This window comes from Vigna unguiculata, chromosome 7 (assembly GCF_004118075.2).
Source record: "Vigna unguiculata cultivar IT97K-499-35 chromosome 7, ASM411807v1, whole genome shotgun sequence".
NCBI lineage: Eukaryota > Viridiplantae > Streptophyta > Magnoliopsida > Fabales > Fabaceae > Vigna > Vigna unguiculata.
Genome location: NC_040285.1, coordinates 1,108,365 through 1,129,058, shown reverse-complemented (window position 1 = coordinate 1,129,058; position 20,694 = coordinate 1,108,365). Strand labels below are relative to the sequence as shown.

General features: G+C 31.6%; 2 protein-coding genes across 2 annotated transcripts; one reads left to right on the top strand and one right to left on the bottom strand.

The window, feature by feature from the left end:
* The first annotated feature begins 6,241 nt into the window (after positions 1–6,241).
* LOC114189813 (transcription factor E2FA) lies at positions 6,242–11,264 on the top strand. Its single transcript, XM_028078513.1, has 14 exons — positions 6,242–6,633; positions 7,862–8,066; positions 8,238–8,291; positions 8,406–8,491; positions 8,590–8,678; positions 8,790–8,844; positions 9,066–9,118; positions 9,211–9,261; positions 9,381–9,429; positions 9,549–9,614; positions 9,710–9,786; positions 10,073–10,301; positions 10,478–10,544; positions 10,634–11,264. The coding sequence occupies exons 1-14, from the start codon at positions 6,436–6,438 to the stop codon at positions 10,756–10,758; spliced, it is 1,404 nt and encodes a 467-aa protein (XP_027934314.1). The 5' UTR covers positions 6,242–6,435; the 3' UTR covers positions 10,759–11,264.
* Positions 11,265–18,212: 6,948 nt separating this feature from the next.
* Positions 18,213–20,408, bottom strand: LOC114192571 (HVA22-like protein j). Its single transcript, XM_028082332.1, has 6 exons — positions 20,198–20,408; positions 20,060–20,116; positions 19,877–19,975; positions 19,442–19,498; positions 19,304–19,367; positions 18,213–18,673 (listed from the first exon to the last, which is right to left on the bottom strand). Exons 2-6 carry the CDS (start codon positions 20,089–20,091, stop codon positions 18,437–18,439), a joined length of 489 nt encoding a protein of 162 aa, XP_027938133.1. The 5' UTR covers positions 20,092–20,116; positions 20,198–20,408; the 3' UTR covers positions 18,213–18,436.
* Positions 20,409–20,694: the final 286 nt, after the last annotated feature.

Sequence of the window (20,694 nt, the reverse complement as noted above, 5' to 3'; positions counted from 1 at the left end):
ATATGAGAAAATAATGGAATAGTGATACTTTTAAAGAATTTCATATTAACATCATCTGGTTGATGTATTCTAAACTTTAACCATTGTTGCACTGCAATGAGAATATAAATTTTATTGTGTATAAAATTTATTTAATTCTTAAAATTTCAACAAATATATTTTTACTTTTTTTCTTGAATTAAAAATCACCCTAGTCTCTGAAACGTAAAATCATGATATTTTTTCAAGTATATGTTTTAACTTTATTTTATTTTAAACTTAGTTAAAAATATTTCAAAAAATAATGTTAGATTTATAATATAACGCATTATATAATAAATATAATTACTATGTATCTGAATATAAAAAAATTCCCAACTGATGATATAACTAACTTCATACAAAGGTTATCATTATTCTAATAATCACGTACATCAAAGTTTAGAAAATTTAAACATTCAAATATATAAACGTCATCATGTTTTTGTATTTAAAATAGTATATTATACGTCAAAATGAATAATACAATCTTAATTAAGTATAGCTTTATGGATTTGATCTATTAATAAAATCTCTAAATCTAGTAGCTTAATATTTAAATTTTAATCTGTATTAATTAAGGCTTCAATATATTTATTCTTTAATACATTATTGAATTATATTCTTTTATTCCTGATAAAAAATAATCTTTAGATTATGAATGATTTTCACTTTTTTATGTTTTTTCCTTAAATTGTTGGAGTAACGTAATGAGTAACAAAATAAATTGATTTGAATAGCAGTTTATGACAGAGGCAAATTAAAAAATATATATATATCGAGATTAAAAAAAAGACAAAAAAGAAAGAAACAAAAAGTTATATAATAATTTATTAGTACTATTTTGATATGTATATTTTCTATATGATTATTTTAAAAAATTTATTTGAATAATGTATAGATGTAAAATGTTACTTGTGTGGAAAGTACAGGTATTTTAATATCAGTTAATAATAATATTAGTTCATAATAGTTAGTGAAATTGAAAATTGGTTATAAAGTTTAATTGATGTAGAATGTATATTTTTTTATATGAATATGATTTTAACTAATGTATAATGCGATACTTTTTGTAAATGTTATATATTACTGAAATTCTTTATGAGATGGAAAATTACATTTAAAATTTTACAAGAATGATACTAACAATCTAGATCTACAAAAATGACAATAACAATTAAATTCCTGGAATCTGGAAGAAAATATATGAAAATAATTTAAATCTCACAACCTATAACACAATAAATAAGGATTTAAGAGACTAAATAGTTATAAATTGGAGTGCACACATATGACTTAAATAGATACATTAGTGCATTTTGGAGCATTTATATCGCAATATATGCCTCGGTTCTTGCGGACCCGCTGCATATAAGCACGCGGTGGCAGTTTCGTAATTAAATTCATTTTTTATGTCTCGGTTATCATACTAACGGAGGCATATGGCTAAAAAAAAATTTTGACTCACGCGTTGACCCATAATTTGAATTTTTTTTTTTTACTGAAGCAATATGCCTCGGTTCTCTAATAACCGAGGCAGTAGCGAGACAATAGGCCTCGGTCAAGCACTCACCCGAGACAGTAAGGGTACAATATGCCTCAGTTTCGAATAACCGAGGCAGTATCCCTTCGTAGGGTTAAAAAACCCCAATTTCTTCATTGTGCAGCGACATCTTCTCCGATTTCTCTACGAGCTTCACCATCTCCGGCCAACCTTCATCTTCTCCAACGACCAGCGCCACCGTCCCGCACAGCTCCCACCGTCTAGCACACCTCCGACGCACAACTCCCACCATCCCGCACACCTCCGACGCTCCAGGCCAGCATTTCGTCGCTTGCACCGCACCGCCCTTTTCCGACGACCAACGCAGCTCTGCGCCACCGTCCCGCACACCTCTGACGCACAGCTCCCACCATCCCGCACACCTCCGATGCTCTAGGCCATCGTTTCGTCGCCTACACCGCACCGCCGCGGCTTCTTCTTCTTCTTCGACCAACCACCACCGTCACTGCACCGTGGAGGAGCTGTGCACTGCCACCGGAGCCGCTGCGTGTTCTTCGAGCAACCATCACCAACGTCCACTGCGATTCTATTTAGTCTACCTGCACCGCCACTGCACGCACCTCCAGGTGGTTCTTATGGTGCCGCTGCGTTTTTTTTTTGAATTTCTGATACTCATTAGGCCTCGGTTGTGCGAGAACCGAGGCAGTAAAGATTAAATATGCCTCGGGTTGTAACCGAGACATAAAATACTAGCTTTTTACCTCGGTCGTATATGCAGCGGTTGCGGATCCGAAGCCAAAAGCTGGAAATAACCGTTGTCATTTCCTTTCTCTGCACTAGTGATATAAACAAACATGCAAGAACTGCATCATAAACTCAAGTTGCACTACCACCATACTAGCAAAGAAGTTCTTTAAGACCTTTGAACCGAAAGAATAAAGTGTAATTCTTCTTAAGAACGATAAAACCTATAAGGTAAAACATATAGGATTATACAAATTGAAGATATTTGACAAAAGGGAGATATTGTTGCGAGATTAAGGTATATTCCAAAGCTTGAGATAAATAATTTGTCAATTAATGTGTTTAATCTTATTGGCTTTGAAAATCAAGATTCAACGAGATACTATAATATTTTAAATGGAGTGTGCATAGTTGTTAAGCCGATGAGAAGGAACGGTCTCAACAAACTATATAGTTCAACAATGACTATGCATGCGTTTGTAACTAATTAGACGATCCAAGAAAAGATGATGTTGTAACCTTTGAGGTTGGGACACATAAGTGAAAACTCTTTGGTGGAGCTTGGAAAGTAGAACATTATAGGAGTTGATAAGATGAAAAAGTTGAGTTTTGTGATGAGTGCATACTTGAAAAGTTTCATAGATTGAAGTTTGAGACTAGTAAGCATGTTTCTAACAAATTATTTAAGTATGCTTATGTGAATCTTTACTGATAATGAAGTAGTACCGTGAGGGGAGGGTGAAAAGAACCCCCATCGGGTAGAATTCAACGTGAGTTCACCCTTAAGGTGAAATGTCTTATTTCCTTATTGTTGTAAACAATTATTCACAAAGGGTATGGATTTATATATTTGATAGACAAATTAAGACTTTTTCTTTATAAAATACATCTTTATCGATAATTAGTATGTTCTTAATATGCTTAGAACTAATAGTGATTTGGAGTTTGTATAAGATCGATTTAATGAGTTTTATTGGAAAGAATGATTTAAGAGGCATAAGATGGCAATAGATACGCCTCAATTGAATAATTTTATTGAGAGGATGAATATAACTATTTTGTAACAGACAAAGACAAAGTCTATGCACTAGAAGTTAGTTTGCTTAAGTCCATATAGGGGGGACTTTATATTATGGTATCTATCTAATAAACATGATAAAATAATTTGTTTTTAAGATTCAGGCTCCCATAGGAATTTGAAGTGGAAAGGCAATATGTTAGGATAACTTCAAGGTGTTTTTGCTTTGACATCTGCTCATGTAAAGAAAGTTAAATTGAAAGTAAAGACATAAATATGTATTTTTATTGGATAATCAATGGATATACGTTTTGGGAGGTTGGAAAATGGATATGTTAGATGCTTTATTGAGAATGACAATATTGTTGGATCAAACGTTTACCATTAGGCAAAAAATTATAGTCATTAATAAATACACAACTTTTTTTACTTAAGAAATTAATAACCCAAGTGCTACAATTTGATTGTGATTTAATCCACCTGGCCTCTGTCACATGGTAATTGATGCACCTTGTAATAGGTACATTGGATTAGACTCACATGTTTTTTGGTATGTATAGATTTATAAAAAGGTAAAGAAAAAGCTCGCATCGAGATTGAGTCTTCTAGTTTGGATTAGATCGTTTGAAGGGGATATATGATGAATCATTAAACAAATAAAATTCACCTTTTACTTCTCACTTAGGAAGGTCAAGACGTTCAAATTTGGACTTTGACTATCAACATATAAGTAAATAGGGAGGGGATGATGATCAAACCAACACAACAGTTTGGGTGCACTAAAATTGTTTGCTATATCTTTATTGTGGATAAATAGATACAACATTTATAACTTGTAAGTTTTAGAAAGGTGAGAGAATGTGTAGATTCGTGAAAGAGAAAATTGAATCTTTGAAGTGGAACCACATGTGTATGCTTGTGGACTTGTGCAAAAATCATAAAGTGGTGGGAGACAAGTGAGTATCCAAGAAAAAAAGACAAAATATTGAGTGTGGAGAAAGAAAGATTCAAGTTGAGACTGGTGGTGAAATATTCTACACAAGTGGAGGGAAAAATATTGATTTTAGTTGTTTACTACTACAATTTGGTTGGCATAATTGGACGTTAAAAGATACAACAACATGACAACTTATTGGAGGTTAAGGAAAAATTTGTCTCTTGCATTGATAATTGTACGACTTGAAAAAGAGTTCACGACAATAACACACAAGGTTTGCTAATTTTTTGAGGAAGGTGAGGTTTCAAAGGTGTAGTAGATTGAATTTGACATTGTAAATATGGTTAACAAGTTCATGACATATCCTAAACGTGTTCATTGAGAAAGTTTAAAGCAAATACTAAGGAATTTTAGTGGAACAATATCGTTTGAATTTGTGTATAGATGGTCTACTATAATGGATAAGCTATTGAAAGGTTTGTAGATACATATTATGTGAATAATAGAAAGTATACTTTTTAATATATTTTTACAATGTTTGGAGTTATAGTTGTTGAAAAGTTAATTTGCAATTATTTGTAATTTTATCTACTACTCGTGTTAAGTATATTTTATACTCATAAGAGGTGAATGAAGACATATAGTTAAAAAAATAATAGAAAAATTGTGTGTTGTACAAAACTTTATAACTAACTATTAAATCGAAGTTTAAATATTTCTCAAAACAAATTATTTTTTTTGTTTTTTTAAGGATGAGAAAATGTTATAGAGGAACTCTTGCATTATTTGAAATTATGGTGAATAACTATAATGTATTACCTTCAAAATCATGATCGTTAAAAAGATAAAAGAAAAACAATTTACTATATTTAGATTAGGTAGATCCTCCACCCTTTCTAATTTCAAAGATGACATTTTTCTTAATAATGTATTGTTATCTTTGTTCTAATATCTCGATACATTATTATAGTACATGCTCTTTCTTGTTAAAATCTTTTGTTATAAGGTAATTTTGTTATTATTATCATTAATTATTACATTATTCACTTTCTTCTAATTGTTTTGTGAATACAAGTAGCCGTCTATTGTTTTTACCCAACATTTTAAACTACAATTTAAAATATTCTTAAAAAAACACTTCCTTGTCTATGATATTATTATAATTGTACTTTGTATGTAAATAGTTAAAGAGAACAAAAACAATACAGATGATAATTATTCATTTTTTTTTTAATTTTGTTAACTTTTATAAATTTTAAATATATATATATATATAATATATATATATATATATATATATATATATATATATATATATATATATATATATATATATATATATATAAACAAGATAGTTGTTGCAATTTTATTTATTTATTAATTTTATAACAAGTTCATCATAGAGACGACAACCTAATAAATACATCCAATGTTTTTATCCATCAAACATATACAATAAAGAAAACGGTAATCTTAAAACGTAAATATCCTCTGTTTGAAGTTTAATTTCATTGATTTCAAATTCTCTTTACAGTGAGTACCTGGTTAAACAGTAAATTTACTGTTTCAACGCACTGCAAATGCTAGTTCCTAAAATTTAAAATCATTAAATGAACCCTTGAAATTAAAGTTAAAATTACGTTATTTTATTTCTTAAAATATTAATTTAATACTATTATCAAATTTAAATTTTTATAACCCACTCTACGGTCTCTTTTGAAATTACTAACATACCTAAATTATTAACTATTTTCTTCGTTGTCGTCACATCGTACATCCTGCTGACTTAAATATTAATTTTGTATTATGACTATGATTAATCCTAAAAAAAGCAAATATAAAAATAGAAAGAAAATAAAACGTGAGGATAATTTGATAATAATAATAATTTAAAAAGAATGTAGGGTAATTATTATAATTATAATAATAATAAAAATAATAATAGTATTTAGGTTAGTGATGTAAGAATTAAAATTTGTTTATTAATTTTGGCGCATGCAGTTCCCTCCACATCTATCCGAAACCAAATTCCCTCCTTCCCTCGTTTTCTGCTCTCGCCTCCTCTACGCTCCTAACTCCCTCTTTTCCTTCCAAACCCTTTTCCCCACTCTTTCTCTCTCTAAACCTCACTTTCTCTCTCTAAAACCCTACTTTCCGCCCATACTCGCCCTTTTCCCTCCAAATTTCCCCCAATTTCGCTCCGCCCCTCGCCCCATGTCCACCGCCGCCGGACCTCCCGACCGCCGTGCCTCGCCGCCGCGGGGGGCTGCCGCCACCACTGTACGCCCGGCGCTCAAGCGCCATCTCGCTTTCGTCACCAAACCGCCCTTTGCTCCACCGGACGACTACCACAGCTTCTCCTCCATCGACTCCCGCCGCCTCGCCGATGAAGCCGTTGTCGTTAGATCTCCAGTGAGTACATCGGTTTCCTCTCTCCGCTCTCAAATTCACCTCCGCGGCTCTCGAATCTGGAATGTCCTCTTCTGCGTCGAATGCGATGTTAAATTCACTGACTGCGATGCTAAATTTACTTGACGGAGATCTCTTTCGTGTTTTAACGGTCGTGTTGTGTGTTGTTATTCTTTTCTCTGGATCTTTTCCCTTTCCTTAGTGAACGAACGAGTTGATGATTATTCGAGGGTGCGATGGTGTTTCTGCTGTTTTTTGGGTAGTTTTTTGGGGAAAAAGTGAAGTTGGTCTCTCAGTCTCAATTTGTCTCTGATGATTATTTGAGAGTGCGATACCGTTTCTGTTATTTGTTTGGGTTAATTTTCTAGCTTCTGGGGAAAAAAGTGAAGTTAGTCTCTCAGTCGCAAACTGGCAAATCAGTGTAGGTTGGGGCATAGTGAGGTAGTTCTTTGCGATAATCAAGTGGGAAGGTGGTTTAGTGGAGGTTGATTGAGCGGGAATTTAATGGGTCACTTTTGATGTGGTCAGTTGTTGATTAAGGACACCATGCTATAGTTGTCCAGGAGTTAGGTTTTGGACATACAAAGTTATTGTGATGGGAAAACTTATATTCTTTTTAATTAGTTAGGCGATTTGTATGACTTAATCTAAATCAATTCTTGAAGTCGAGTGATTATGTGTTAAGATCAAGCTCTTTATGGAAACTAAAATAAATAAGAGAAACAAGAAAGTGAGGGAAAGAATTTGGTCAACCTCAACTTCTGTAACACTCGTACGAGCTGGAGGATGTATGTCATAAAGTCATACAGTTGATCCTTCGAACATTTATGGTCTTCTATCAATGAGCTAATTCTTATCTATGTCCCTAACTCTCATTTGCAGCCATGCATATTGATTTGTAATTGTTGACACAGTTTTGCTATGCATAGTTCATCTAGTTTTAGTGGATAGGTAATGCTGGCTCATGAACTTCTTAATCTGTGACTCAATGTGATAAGATTGAATTGCTTTTGTACGTGTGTTTATCCCCTTCTTCCACTTCTTTCGTTGATATTTCAAGGAACATTATATTTAGCATTGTTGTAATCGATTGTAAATATGGAAGGATGAATTATACCTTTGCTTGCATTCATCTTCTCTATCTCAACCAAATGTTTGTTTTTGTGTATGTATGTTTGATCTTCTTATTTCTGTGCTACCTTATCATTGTTAAAACTGATGTTGGTTGCAGTACATGAAGCGAAAGGGTGGAATGAATGACAGCGAAGGAGAGTCTCACACACAGAAGTGGAGTAACAGTCCTGGATACACTAATGTTAGTAACATAACAAATAGTCCTTTTAAAACTCCAGTGTCTGCAAAAGGAGGAAGGACACAGAAGGCAAAGGCTTCCAAAGAAGGCAGATCATGTCCCCCAACACCCATCTCAAATGCTGGTGAGAACATTTCCTTTTATCTTTATTGTTCAACAACATTCAGTATTCTGTTCGAGAAGATTTAGTGCATGGAAACACTATGTGCCCAAAATATGAATTCTGATTTGCCTTTTCCTTGATGTGATCCATCGATAATATACTGTGTTTAATCAGTCAGTTTTTCTGATTCAGGTTCCCCTTCTCCTCTTACTCCTGCCAGCAGCTGCCGTTATGACAGTTCCTTAGGTAATTTTAGCGGCATTTTTAATTGATAAGCTCTTTTCAGTTCACTCTACTGTTATGTTTGATCAATGGAGTTATTTCCATGAGAAAAGAATGACAACATCCACAACTTCACAGGTCTCTTAACCAAAAAGTTCATCAATTTGGTCAAGCATGCAGAGGATGGTATTCTTGATCTAAATAAAGCAGCTGAGACTCTGGAGGTACCTCTTTTTTTTCGCAAAAATGTTGTAACCAAAATATCTTATATTTATTCTTCCTCTATCATGTATGAATTTATTTATGTTTTCCTTTTTCACAGGTGCAAAAGAGGAGGATATACGACATAACAAATGTTTTGGAAGGCATTGGCCTCATTGAAAAGAAGCTCAAGAACAGAATACATTGGAAGTACTGTGACTGTGACACATTTTAATTTTTTCTTTAATGTATGTTCCTTGGAATTTTGACATATATGTAGTATTAGAGCAAAATTCTTACATCAAACTTTTTGGATCCTAGGGGAATTGAATCTTCCACGTCTGGTGAGGTGGATGGCGATATCTCTGTGCTTAAGGTAAGTGATGTAGGTGTTGTATATTTACGAATGACCTATTGACACCCAAGTAGCTAACTGTTATAGAATTGGTAGTGTCACAACAATTTCTCATGTACCTTTCTTTGTGTGGCAAGCAAAATTTGTTGGATCCAGAACTTATATTTTTCATGATTCACCATATGAAGATATTTAAAAGGATTAAATGACTAAGTAGTTGCCCTTGAGGCTATGTCTTGCAGGAAGAAGTTGAGAAACTTTCTTTGGAGGAGCAGGGATTAGATGATCAAATAAGGTTATATGCTTGCTTTTAGAAAAAGGAGCACAAATTTGCTTTTTCAAAACTGTTGCCCAATGCTTATGCTTATTTTTCTAAATTTTTTGCAGGGAAATGCAAGAAAGATTGAGGAGGCTGAGTGAAAATGAAAATAACCGGAAGTAATCTACTCCCCATACTCACTCACTTAGATTCGTTTTCCCTTTGCCCTCCCTTACATAAGAAGTAACAAAATGTTGTCTATGTATTATAAATTTATGCCAATTTCATATCTTTTTAGATGCCTTTTTGTGACCGAGGATGATATTAAGAGCCTACCTTGCTTCCAGGTCATTTTTTTTTTCGTAGCACTCCCAGCTTATAAACATTGCTTTAGCTGTCTTCTCATGAAATTCTGATTATTGGTAAGGTTTTCCTTTTATTAATACTGGTGCATTCCTACAAGCAGAATGAAACTTTAATAGCAATTAAAGCTCCGCATGGAACTACCCTGGAAGTCCCTGATCCTGAGGAAGTAAGTTTAGTGCATAAATTGATGAAAGGTTCATGCACTTTATAAAACTGATGTTCTGATGCATGATGGAGAATTGTTGCTTCTATATGCATCAGGCTGTAGACTATCCTCAGAGGAGATATAGAATCATTCTTAGAAGTACAATGGGTCCCATCGATGTCTACCTTATCAGGTGCTTTTCTTGGCTAGTTTTATTTACTGAACCGTTTTTGTTTTTTTGTTCTTATGCCGTCCATCCAGAAATCACATTAGTCCGTATTTCCTATCCAATGTTTAATTCATCTTTGGTGTTGATAAGATATTCCCACAACCATATTTTTAAAGACTAACCCTCATGCCGGGGTGGTTTAGTAACCGCTTCCCACGGTAGTCACTGCAATAACTTCTCTCCTTTTCTAGTTAATCTATCAAATTATGCATTTTTTGTTTATTTTTTGGAACTTCTGAACTCTTTTCAGTCAATTTGAAGAGAAATTTGAAGAGATTAACGGTGCTGAGCTCCCCATGATCCCACTTGCTTCCAGTTCTGAGTCCAACGAACAAATAATGACAGAAATGGTTCCTGCCGAATGTAGCGGAAAAGAATTTGAACCTCAAACTCAGCTGTCTTCTCATGCATACTCCGATCTAAATGCTTCACAAGAGTTTGGTGGTGGCATGATGAAGATTGTCCCTTCGGATGTTGATGTAAGTATATCATAATCAAGATATGAGTTTCTCCCCTCCCCCCTCAAAAAGGATGGGTAGTGATTAAGTTTCTTCGGATGGTATTAGTTTTAACTCAGCGTTTAATGATTGGATAAGAGCGATCAGGATGGAATGCCTTGACACTGTTTGCTGATATTGTTTGTAATTTTTTGTAGAATGACGCTGATTATTGGCTTCTATCAGATGCTGACGTTAGTATAACAGATATGTGGAGAACAGATTGTATCCTTTTTACTTTTATGCTTGCTCTCGTGTTTCTCTCATGTTTTATTTATTGTACTATACTTTATTCCTAACTCCCACTAAAACAGCTACTGTTGATTGGAATGGGGTGGACGTGCTTCATCCTGATTTTGGAATCATTTCGAGGCCTCAAACTCCATCATCGGGGTTTGTTGAAGTGCCAACACCAGGAGCAAACTCTAATCAAAAGTGATTCGATTTGCCAAATAGCGCAGTGAGAAGGTATGGATGACCTTCATCCTTTGCACAGAGGGAAACTTCTTCTAGAGTGATTGCTAGCCTTGAGGATGTTAGGAGTTGTTGCATGTCAAGCTGCGAGTGGTTGCTTAATGTTAAATCATTAACTGGGACACAAATAAAGTTCGTTACAGTAGCTGGTAGATGATTTAGCTTGGAAGGTAGAGCAGTTGTCACAAGTTTTATTGCAGAAAATGTTGCTGCTGTATGAAATGTAAGCAAGACAGTCTCATAATCAGTATATATTGTCATATAATTAGTCCTATCTGAAGTCTGGAATCGTGGTTCCAGTTTTTCTGAAGATGGGAGTTACTACATATGCTCACTGCAAATCATCCAGAAGGGTGTACTGGATAATGATAGGACAGGACCACCTCGTTATTGAATTATCATTCATGTTGCTTGTAAACAATTTCATAATCATTCATTAGTCTAGTGATAAAATTGTCAATTATTTTTCTACATTTTCCCCCTATGTTACACTAGTATTTTACAAGAAACGTGTATGAGGTGAAAAGTTAATTGATGACGTAAAAAATGTTTGATTAGTAATAAAAGGTTAGTAGTGGAATGGCACGAGTGCAGTAAATGTCCAGTAAGAAATTGTGTGCCTCTTTCTGACTGACAAGTCATTGTAATTGAACTGTACTCATCAGGGGACCACTCATGATTATAATATCCTAATGCCTTTCACGTTTTCGTTTTACTTTCCAAATTCAATATCTATGGCCAGGGTTCAACCTTTCTCTTCTTCCAACGTTTCTACTCTACTATCCTACAATTACCTAACCTTCGTTCCCTTTTAAAACAAGACTATCCAAACAAGGTTAAGTGAATCATTATCATTGTAATTTTTATTATAAGTTTGATGTAATTTTCATGTTTTGTATTACAATGCAAATGTTTCTTTTTATCTAGCAAAACTCACTATGTTGATTCATAATATATATAACGTAAGAGTACAATGTTATCAAAATTATTGATACTAAAATTAACAGTCTTTATATAAATGATAAAAAATGTTTCACTTTAAAAAAAACATTAATCATAAAATAAATCAGTTTTAAAAAATTATGAATTGCATAATAGATTTATGACTTAATTTACATTTTAGTGTTTGATTTTGTCATCAATGTAATGACATGATCGTTACTTCTTTTTTTTTTTCTTCTTATTTTCAACTCACTGTTATATCAGTTCTTTCCTTTTTCAACTAATCAACAAACTCGCTATTTCCCCCTTTAAGAATGAATTAATTATCGAGTTAAAAATATTAAAAAGGAAGAGAATGAGCGGTGAAAAGATAAAAAACAACAATCAAGTTGTTTTGTTGATTGCCAAATCAAATTAATAGATACATAAATAAAAATAAAAATTGTTTGAAATACTTAATATAGTAATTTTTTAATAAAAAATCAATTAAAATTATCCACATTTATAAGATACTTAAAATTTATTTAAATCTAAATTTATGTTAAAAATATAGTAAAAGTATTCTTTATGGATTGAGAGAATAAAACATGGACTATTTATAGATACTTATTAAACTTAGTTAAATAATGAAGTACCTAAAACTCAAATTTCAAACTATTAATTAAGTTTTAACAACTTTGTTACCGTTTAGCAATGCAGTTGACTTTAAACTTTTTTTGGTTTCCTATTCAACGCCGTACCTGAAACTTTCGTCGCTTAATCTTATTCAATGCAGTAATTAACTCCGTAGAATAAAAAAAACTACTTGCACATTTTAATATTGATTTATATTTTATTTTTATCGATATTTTCTCACCTTTTATTTTCCTTTGGTGTTTTACAATAAAAAAATTGAAAAGTTAAAGCATTTACTTTGTCCACATAAAATGTAAAGATTTTATACTTAAATGATTCCTCCCTTGAGATGTGAAAGCTCCACTTTATCTCTTTAGATTTGGAGTGCAAAGAAAATGATTCTTATTCCTATAGTATACGAAGATAAATAAAGTTGTAAAAAAAATTCTGAATTTGGAAGATTTTTATTATCACATATCTATTCTACAGAGTTATTAACATATGCTACACCTTTGAAAAGCTTGAAAGAGATAGATTAGGTAAAATTCTTTTGTGAAACAAAATTTATACATAAAGTTTACTCTTCACAACATACTATTTTCTATTAAAATATTAAAAGCAGAATTTACTAACCGTAATTAATTTTATGTTAATACCGATGTTATGGTTATGAGTTAATTTTTGTGTAGAAAAAGTTGTTTTACTTTGGTGCAGAAGTTTATAAACAGTAATACTGAATGTAATGCTAAATTTCTTTTATTAATTTTCAACGCTTTATTATTTTATATCCAAACAATAATGAGAGAAATACAGAAACACGAAATATCTTAAAATATGAAAATTTATATATTTTTTCTTTATTTATATGACAAACTAACAATTCAACTTATGATGTTCGAATGTGGTGTCAACTTTTCTCTCTTCTTTCTTTATTAAATAAAGTTTGCAGTAAAAGTGAACAAATAGAAGAAAAGTTGACCTTTCCATATTTTTATTGTTTTCGCATAGTAAGTTCTCTATTTAATGTCCATTTCTTATTTTAATTGTAGTTTTGATATTAAAATGGCTCCATCGTGTTCTTATGTAAGCACTTAAAGGATGATGTGATGTGTTAATGATAAGAAGAAATATAATTTTAATAAAAAAAGTTTGGATTCAATTTTTGTCAGCTAACCACTTTGGATAAAATATGCGTGCTTTTTTAAAGATATTCTTTTGATATCTTATATGTAACTATTATTATTGACGTTTTTTAATCAAATCACTTTTCAAATATATTATATCTACTACTTTCAGAAATTGTATATGTATTATATCTAACTACTGATTCAATCAAATAATATCGAGTATGATACATCGTATTGAAAATAGTTTAAATGTGAGTCAAAAATTTCACATTAGATAGAATAGACAAACAAAATTAAACATTATACAAGAATAAAGACCCATAACACAATTGTCCTAAGATTTTGAGAGTAAAGTGGTGTCAAATGTCTTATATGTATAAGACTAATGTCATATAATCATATGGAACCACAATCTCTTAATCAGTGGCGGAAGATTGTTAGAGCATGCAGGTGCCACGGCACCCCCAACTTTTCCAATTTTTTTTTAAATTTTTTTTAACCTTTTTATTTTTTTTAAATTATATATGTTTAAAATTTGTTAAACTATTTATGTTTTAAAATTTTTCAAATTATATGTATATTTTTAAATTAAATAATAGTATATTGAAAAGTTAATGAAAATAAAATTATATATTTTTTATTTTTTTTATAAGTTATAACATTTAATGTTAATAAATAATAATATATAAAATTAAATATAATAAAGAAACAAAATTATTAATATTTTGAATTAATGGTTGTTTATTGATTTGATACATTTACTACTCACATGATTGATAGTCATATGATACATTACTCTTTATGTTAATATTTATATTAACTAAGTTCATTTGTTTTCTTTATAGATTACACATGTTCTATCTATAAATAAGACTCTCCTATCAATGATAATACACAAATGAGTTGCTACCTATTCTCTCCTTCTCTATACTCTATTGTTTCTTCTTTTCTTTATTATCTATTATTCTCTCTGTTATTCGTCTTATTTCATAACAATTAAGATACTTTTTATTTTTTTATTTTCATTGTCTTTTTAGTTTTTCACATGTTGTACTTATCTCTTACCCTGACCTGATTTCGTTTTGTTACGTTACCACACAAAAGAAAAAAAGTAATCTCCTGTCTCACTTGGTAGTGAATTGATTATCATAATTTTTATTAGTAATTATGTCTCAATTATTGATTATATTATGATAAATTATTTTTTAGTCTTAAACTTGTTTTTTAAATAGGTATATTGATGAAAAACAAAAGAATAAATTTATTTTTTAGAATTGATAAAAGATGAGTGAAGACCAAAACATGACAATATGGTTGCTCATCGCATAACAATGAAATGAAATGCGAATTTGAATCGATATGTGCACATTAGGAAAATGGGAAATGAATATTTTGCAGATAATATGATTATTTATATTGAAAAAAAAACTCAAAATATTTAGTTATGATTGAATTATTTGATAAGTTTAAGATTATAAAAAAACGATGGACAATCTGTTAGATAATGTAGTTTATTCATTTTCATTAAATGAGTGACAGTAATATTAAATATGTAAATTTTAAGTATATAATTTTGGCTCCCCAAAAATTTTGGTCAAGATCCACCACTGCTCTTAATGACTATAACCATAACTCATATATAACCAAAACATATGAAAGAATACAAGTCAAAGGTATAATTATTTTTACATTTATTATGCATTTTTTACAACTTTAACAACCGATCAAGCTTGAAGTGATTTAAGTATCGAAGTATCTTTAGTAGGTACCCATCAATTGGTTGATGACCAAATTACCCGAATGAAGAGGACACAATATCAAAGTGAGCATACTAAAAAATTGTTTTAGTACACGTTTGATCCTACACTCTAAACATTATAGTGCCTATTGTGAGGCCGAACAATATTTTTTTTCAAAAACTCATATGGTGAGCACGAGGAATATGACAAACAATGTGGTGGAAGAAACTTGAGACGATCAGATGGATCAAAGGGAGATGATATGAAGTTTGCATAAGCGGATGGACGAGATGCAATGTAAGTATGAGGAGGAACCGAGAACTTTGCGCTCTGAAAGCAGTCGTGCATCAAGGACAAAGAACTAAAGGTCTAGTACCATCCACACTTTAGATTTTATAATTGAATTTTATAATATATCGTTTTAATATGAAATAAATTGCTAAGTAACTTTAATCACACAAGCATTTTCTTAATATTTATATATAATGCGACAAAAATTTTACTATCAAGAGTTACCTTGAATTATAAATCACATCCCATAATAAGTTTGACTTTTCAAAGCAAAGGATGAACAAGCTAAGGAAAGGGTGTAGCATTGTCAAGAAACACTTGAAGGTTTAGAGCACCAGAGAGCTTGTTAGTTACGTCGTGTAAACAAATATTTTAAAAACCTTGTGACATCCAAATTTATTGAACAAATTCCTTCAATCCGATCCGTTTTATATATTATAAAATCTACATTTAATAAAAAAAAATCAATCCCTTTTGTCATACTAGACATCGAATTGTAAATCACATCAAATTAAAATTTTTTCGAAGAAAATACCTAACCTTCAAAATTATACTGGAATGAATAACAGAAAAAAAAAAAAAAAAACCAACTTCAGAAACTTCCCCGTCGTTGACGGACTTGAGACTTAGAGGGTTCCTATTTGTATTTTTACTTTAATAATTACTTAATTAACATTAAATTTAATTAATTGCAATATAACAACCATTGGAACCACAACGCGTGGTTTATGTATTCCTTATTATTGTTCCATCTTTTGAAAATTCATATACACCCATTCTTATTTTCCACAAACCCTCTCTCTATCTGTTCAGTGTTCCACATCCATGGCTATGTCTTCTTCCACCACTCTCTCTCCTATCCTTTCTTCTTCATCATCTTCTTCATCAAGTCAAAACCAAACTCCAAAAATACAACTTCTGAATTTGGATTCTCTCTCAGTGCAAACCCCCACCTACACTTCCCTCAGAGACGTGCTTCCCTATTCCGGCGCCGCCGTCAACTCCCCCGCAGCCAACCACTACCACGTCCCCATCCGCAACCGCCTGGTGAAGCAGGCCGCATGGGCCTACCTCCAGCCCATGTCCACTTCCCCCAGCGGCGGCCCATCAGGCCCAAACTTCTTCCGGCGCAACCCTCTGGCCACGTGTCTCTCCTTCATCTACCACCACATACTCCCTTCCCTCACCCGAACCCTCCACCGAATTCTCCACATCTTCCCTTGCTTCCTCCCTGTAATCTTATGATACCATAACAATTTTTACTATTACACCCATTTTTTCTCTCTCAATATTCAAAAACTTACCTTTTTGCTTATTGCAAATGTATATATTATATATTATATTAGAGCATATGTTTACATATATATATCAGTGAATGATAGTTCTGGAAACAGAAAACGGAGTCTAGTTTTTTCATTCTCCGGGGATTGAGTTTGTGAGGACTATGATGCTGTTATCACTGTTGTTTTTGTTGATGTTGACGTGTCGGGGTTCTTGGGGTTCGAGGGCTTTGTGGTTGTTGCTGAGAATCTAAGCCTCTGAGTCTGGCGCGTGCCTGCGAGATTCTGTCCTTCACGCTCACAGGCTCGTCGTCGTCGCGGTGGCCTTCGCCGTCGACAGTGACGGTTTGTGGGTCCCGCGGTTGTTGGTATTCGGATTTGGAAACGTTAGAAGGGTGGTTCTTGGCCTTGCTCAGGGTAGCGCTTTCAGATTGTGCCTCTTTTTTCTGCAATGGTGGTGCTACTTCCCTGTTATACTTTTCACACTATTTCCATATATATATATATATATATATATGTATATATGTATAATATTATAGTATTGTAGATCACACAAATGATGTATGGTAGGAAGAATATGTTCTCATACAGACTTTTCTTTATCACAATTTTCAATTGAATTGATTGATACACTTTTCATTTTCTTTTCCATATTACATGTGATGATATATTATTTTTATGTTTATAGAATACCGATAATGAGATTCCATTTTTAAAAACATTCTGCATAAATTTTATTTTTTGTTTTATGAAAAATATTACATTTGACCTCTTTTTACATTAAATGGATAACTTTTTAGGCCTTATCGTAAAGAGAAAACTAGTAAAGAGGGAAAGAGTTATTTTAAGTGTAATTTTAAAGAGTTTTTGGAGTATTATTGTAATTTATTATAATTACGTGTCATTAATGTAATACATAAAAAAGTGATTAGTATTATAAAAAAGTATATGTAATTCGAAAAAGTCAATGGTTTGTTTTCTAATACTTGTACTTATTTGAAACAGATAATAAAATTTTGTAAATTTTAGGTTTTATTTAGTTTGATTTAATAGTTAAGAAGAAAAAAAAAACACAGAAGTTGTGCATGGCCGTGAACTATATATATATATATATATATATATATATATATATATATATATATATATATATATATATATATGATAAAGATGAATTCGGGTTTTAATCTTTTTGTTAATTTTAATTACTTTAATTTTTTTAAATATGACGTGACGTATGGTTTGGTAATGACAAGAACTATATTGAGACGATACAACATATTTAATGCGTGTAAATAGATACATGTTACATTCAACCATGGAATTAATTATGATAAAAAAATTAAAAATGAATGGAAGAAATTTCTGAAAGAATTAAATCAACATAGACGGCTACTAAAAAAAAATATTTTTATTAATTATATGAGCTGAGTTTATATGAGATAAATATATATTAGTGTGGGATTATGGATACATATACGTACATACATAATCACTCACAGTTTGAGAACTAAGATTATTTCTAATAATCACATATATATTTTATATCTTATAGAAGCAGAGAGTGGTGAAGAAAAGAAAAAAAGAAAAATCAGCGATTTTGCATCTTAATGAGAGACAATGAGGTAGTAAGAAGAAGAATTGTTCCTAATTCAATCAACTCTAGACTTTACCTCTGAATTAGGGTTTGCTGAAAATTTATTAGATTGAGTAGCCATTTGGTTAAGTGCTTGCAGAAATGCAGTTTGGCCATATTTTGCAACGAATTGCCAATAAAATATCACATAATCCCATCCTCTTGCTTTCCACTCCATTATTTTCCTGTCAATGTCATTCTCATGCTTTGATACATATGGCTTCAGAAATGTCTCATAAATGTATCCTGTCCCCTGCGATACCATTCAATATTTTCGACTCAGTCTTCAAAAATATTTATTAAAATTAAGTATATAAGAGAAGCAACACTCACAAATAATAAAATTGTAAGTATCTTGTTTAAATATCTCATTAATCCATCACATAATTGATCCAATCTTGTATAATTAATTAGGTCAATGATCCAAATACTAATCTGGCTAAAATTATTATGAAAATGTTTATTATTATTTAATTTGTTAGTTTTGATACTTACTTAACTTGTAATTGTATAAATTTTTTAATTTTATTTGTAATAATTATAATTATTTAAAAAAAAATCAAACAGTTTATCTGATCTATATAATATAATATATATGTAAACACTCCTTAAACATTCGTGGATCCAACTTACTCAGTGAGACTCGGTAAAAGTCAACTAGATTATATTTTTAAAATGGTGTTCTTACTATATATATTATATACACATTATTTCAGTAGCATCACTTTTGTAGGTAACTTTTTATACCCAATAAAGCATATATAACATAAACATCAGAATGAACATATAATCATTCTTTTCCCTCTCAAACAAGAAAGGTGAGAAATAGTATTAAAATAACTCAAAAAATGTGTATCTAATAAGAGAACATAAAGAGGCTTACTTTAGTTTTGGGATACCACAACCACACGAAGAACACCAGCTTCATCTCTCCGTACAATGGCAGCCTTCATAAAAATTCAGAGTCAAAATCAAGAAGAAACAATAATATCCATAAATAGTTAAGTGTTACAATATTTACCATCCAAAAAATATATCTGGGAACTTTTCCAATACAGTGAAAAGTGCCACAATGATCCTGCAAAAATAAACCATACAAAATGTATTAGATTTCATAATAGCATGCATCAACAAAATCAACAACATTTCTTCCCATTCAACTATCAACCTTATCTGCTATTCTTAACCTCACATGCACTCAAAAGGGTCAAGTTTATCTTCTGAGAAAAAGTTAATTTCTTACGTTGAAAATTGAATACATAAATATCGAAGTTTTCAGAAAAGAAATTGCTAGACTTAAACTGAAAGACATGTCATACAGCATCAACATTTCCAGTACCATCATGTGTAATAAATTATGAACATGAACACATTTTACAGATTTTTGAAAACTAACATTTGTCTAAGACAGTTAAGTTTGATAAAGAATATAAGAAAAGAAAAAGATTGTGTATACCAATATTTACACCAGAAGCGAAGTTCCTCCATGTCTATCTTATTTTTCTCAACAGTTTTGTAGCATTCAAATCCAGGGTAAGCATACCCCATAAGGAGTCTGCAATTATAATGCAAAAACTGGATAAATAAATTTTCACAACATAATCAAAAAACAAACAGTAAGAAAAAAAAAAGGACTTACATAAGGATTCGGTTGATGAAATCGCCCAACATTTTGAACAAACAGTGGAAATGAAGTCTGAAACGAAAAGAATGAAACCCTAAAAGATGAAATGAGGAAACCCTAAAAGTGTAAACAAAGATGAAATAAAGAACTTACAAGTTGTGTTGTTAGATAGGTTTGAGAGATTAAGAGAGGCACAGAATTCAAATGGGTGTGAGAGAATTGGGGTGCCTCCAAGCCCAATTCAAAAGGAATATTAAAAAGTTGAGATTTTTTTTTTTTTATACTTTAGAAAGAGATGTGGTTTAATGCAGAGGAAGAATGGCCTCTGATTCTCTCTTTCTCTCAAACGAAATGTGGAAGAAGAAGCCTTAGATTGAAGGTAACAAAAAAAGCCTCACTCAACACCAAATATATAGTGCTGCAGTTACATCTAACGACGTTAACACGACCGATTCTGTTTTCTATTTTTTTAATGATGCAAAATGTTTTTCCAATAATAGAAAACTTGAGGAATTTCTTGCCTCAAACGCTTCTCTTCAATTATTTTAGTTCCAGGGATTTCTCCCAACGGTTTAGCGGTTGCGCACGCACGGAATCGAGGACGTTTTGTCATTTCTCTCATCATAACTGGTTTTGTAAAAACATGGAAA

Coding starts and splice junctions, on each gene's coding strand:
- LOC114189813 (XM_028078513.1), top strand. CDS start 6,436: ATGTCCACCGCCGCCGGACCTCCCGACCGCCGTGCCTCGCCGCCGCGG. Junction 6,634..7,861: donor CCGTTGTCGTTAGATCTCCA/GTGAGTACATCG, acceptor TGTTGGTTGCAG/TACATGAAGCGAAAGGGTGG. Junction 9,119..9,210: donor GGATTAGATGATCAAATAAG/GTTATATGCTTG, acceptor AATTTTTTGCAG/GGAAATGCAAGAAAGATTGA.
- LOC114192571 (XM_028082332.1), bottom strand. CDS start 20,091: ATGTTGGGCGATTTCATCAACCGAATCCTTAT. Junction 19,976..20,059: donor TTCATCAACCGAATCCTTAT/GTAAGTCCTTTT, acceptor TTATAATTGCAG/ACTCCTTATGGGGTATGCTT. Junction 19,368..19,441: donor CCAGATATATTTTTTGGATG/GTAAATATTGTA, acceptor ATTTTTATGAAG/GCTGCCATTGTACGGAGAGA.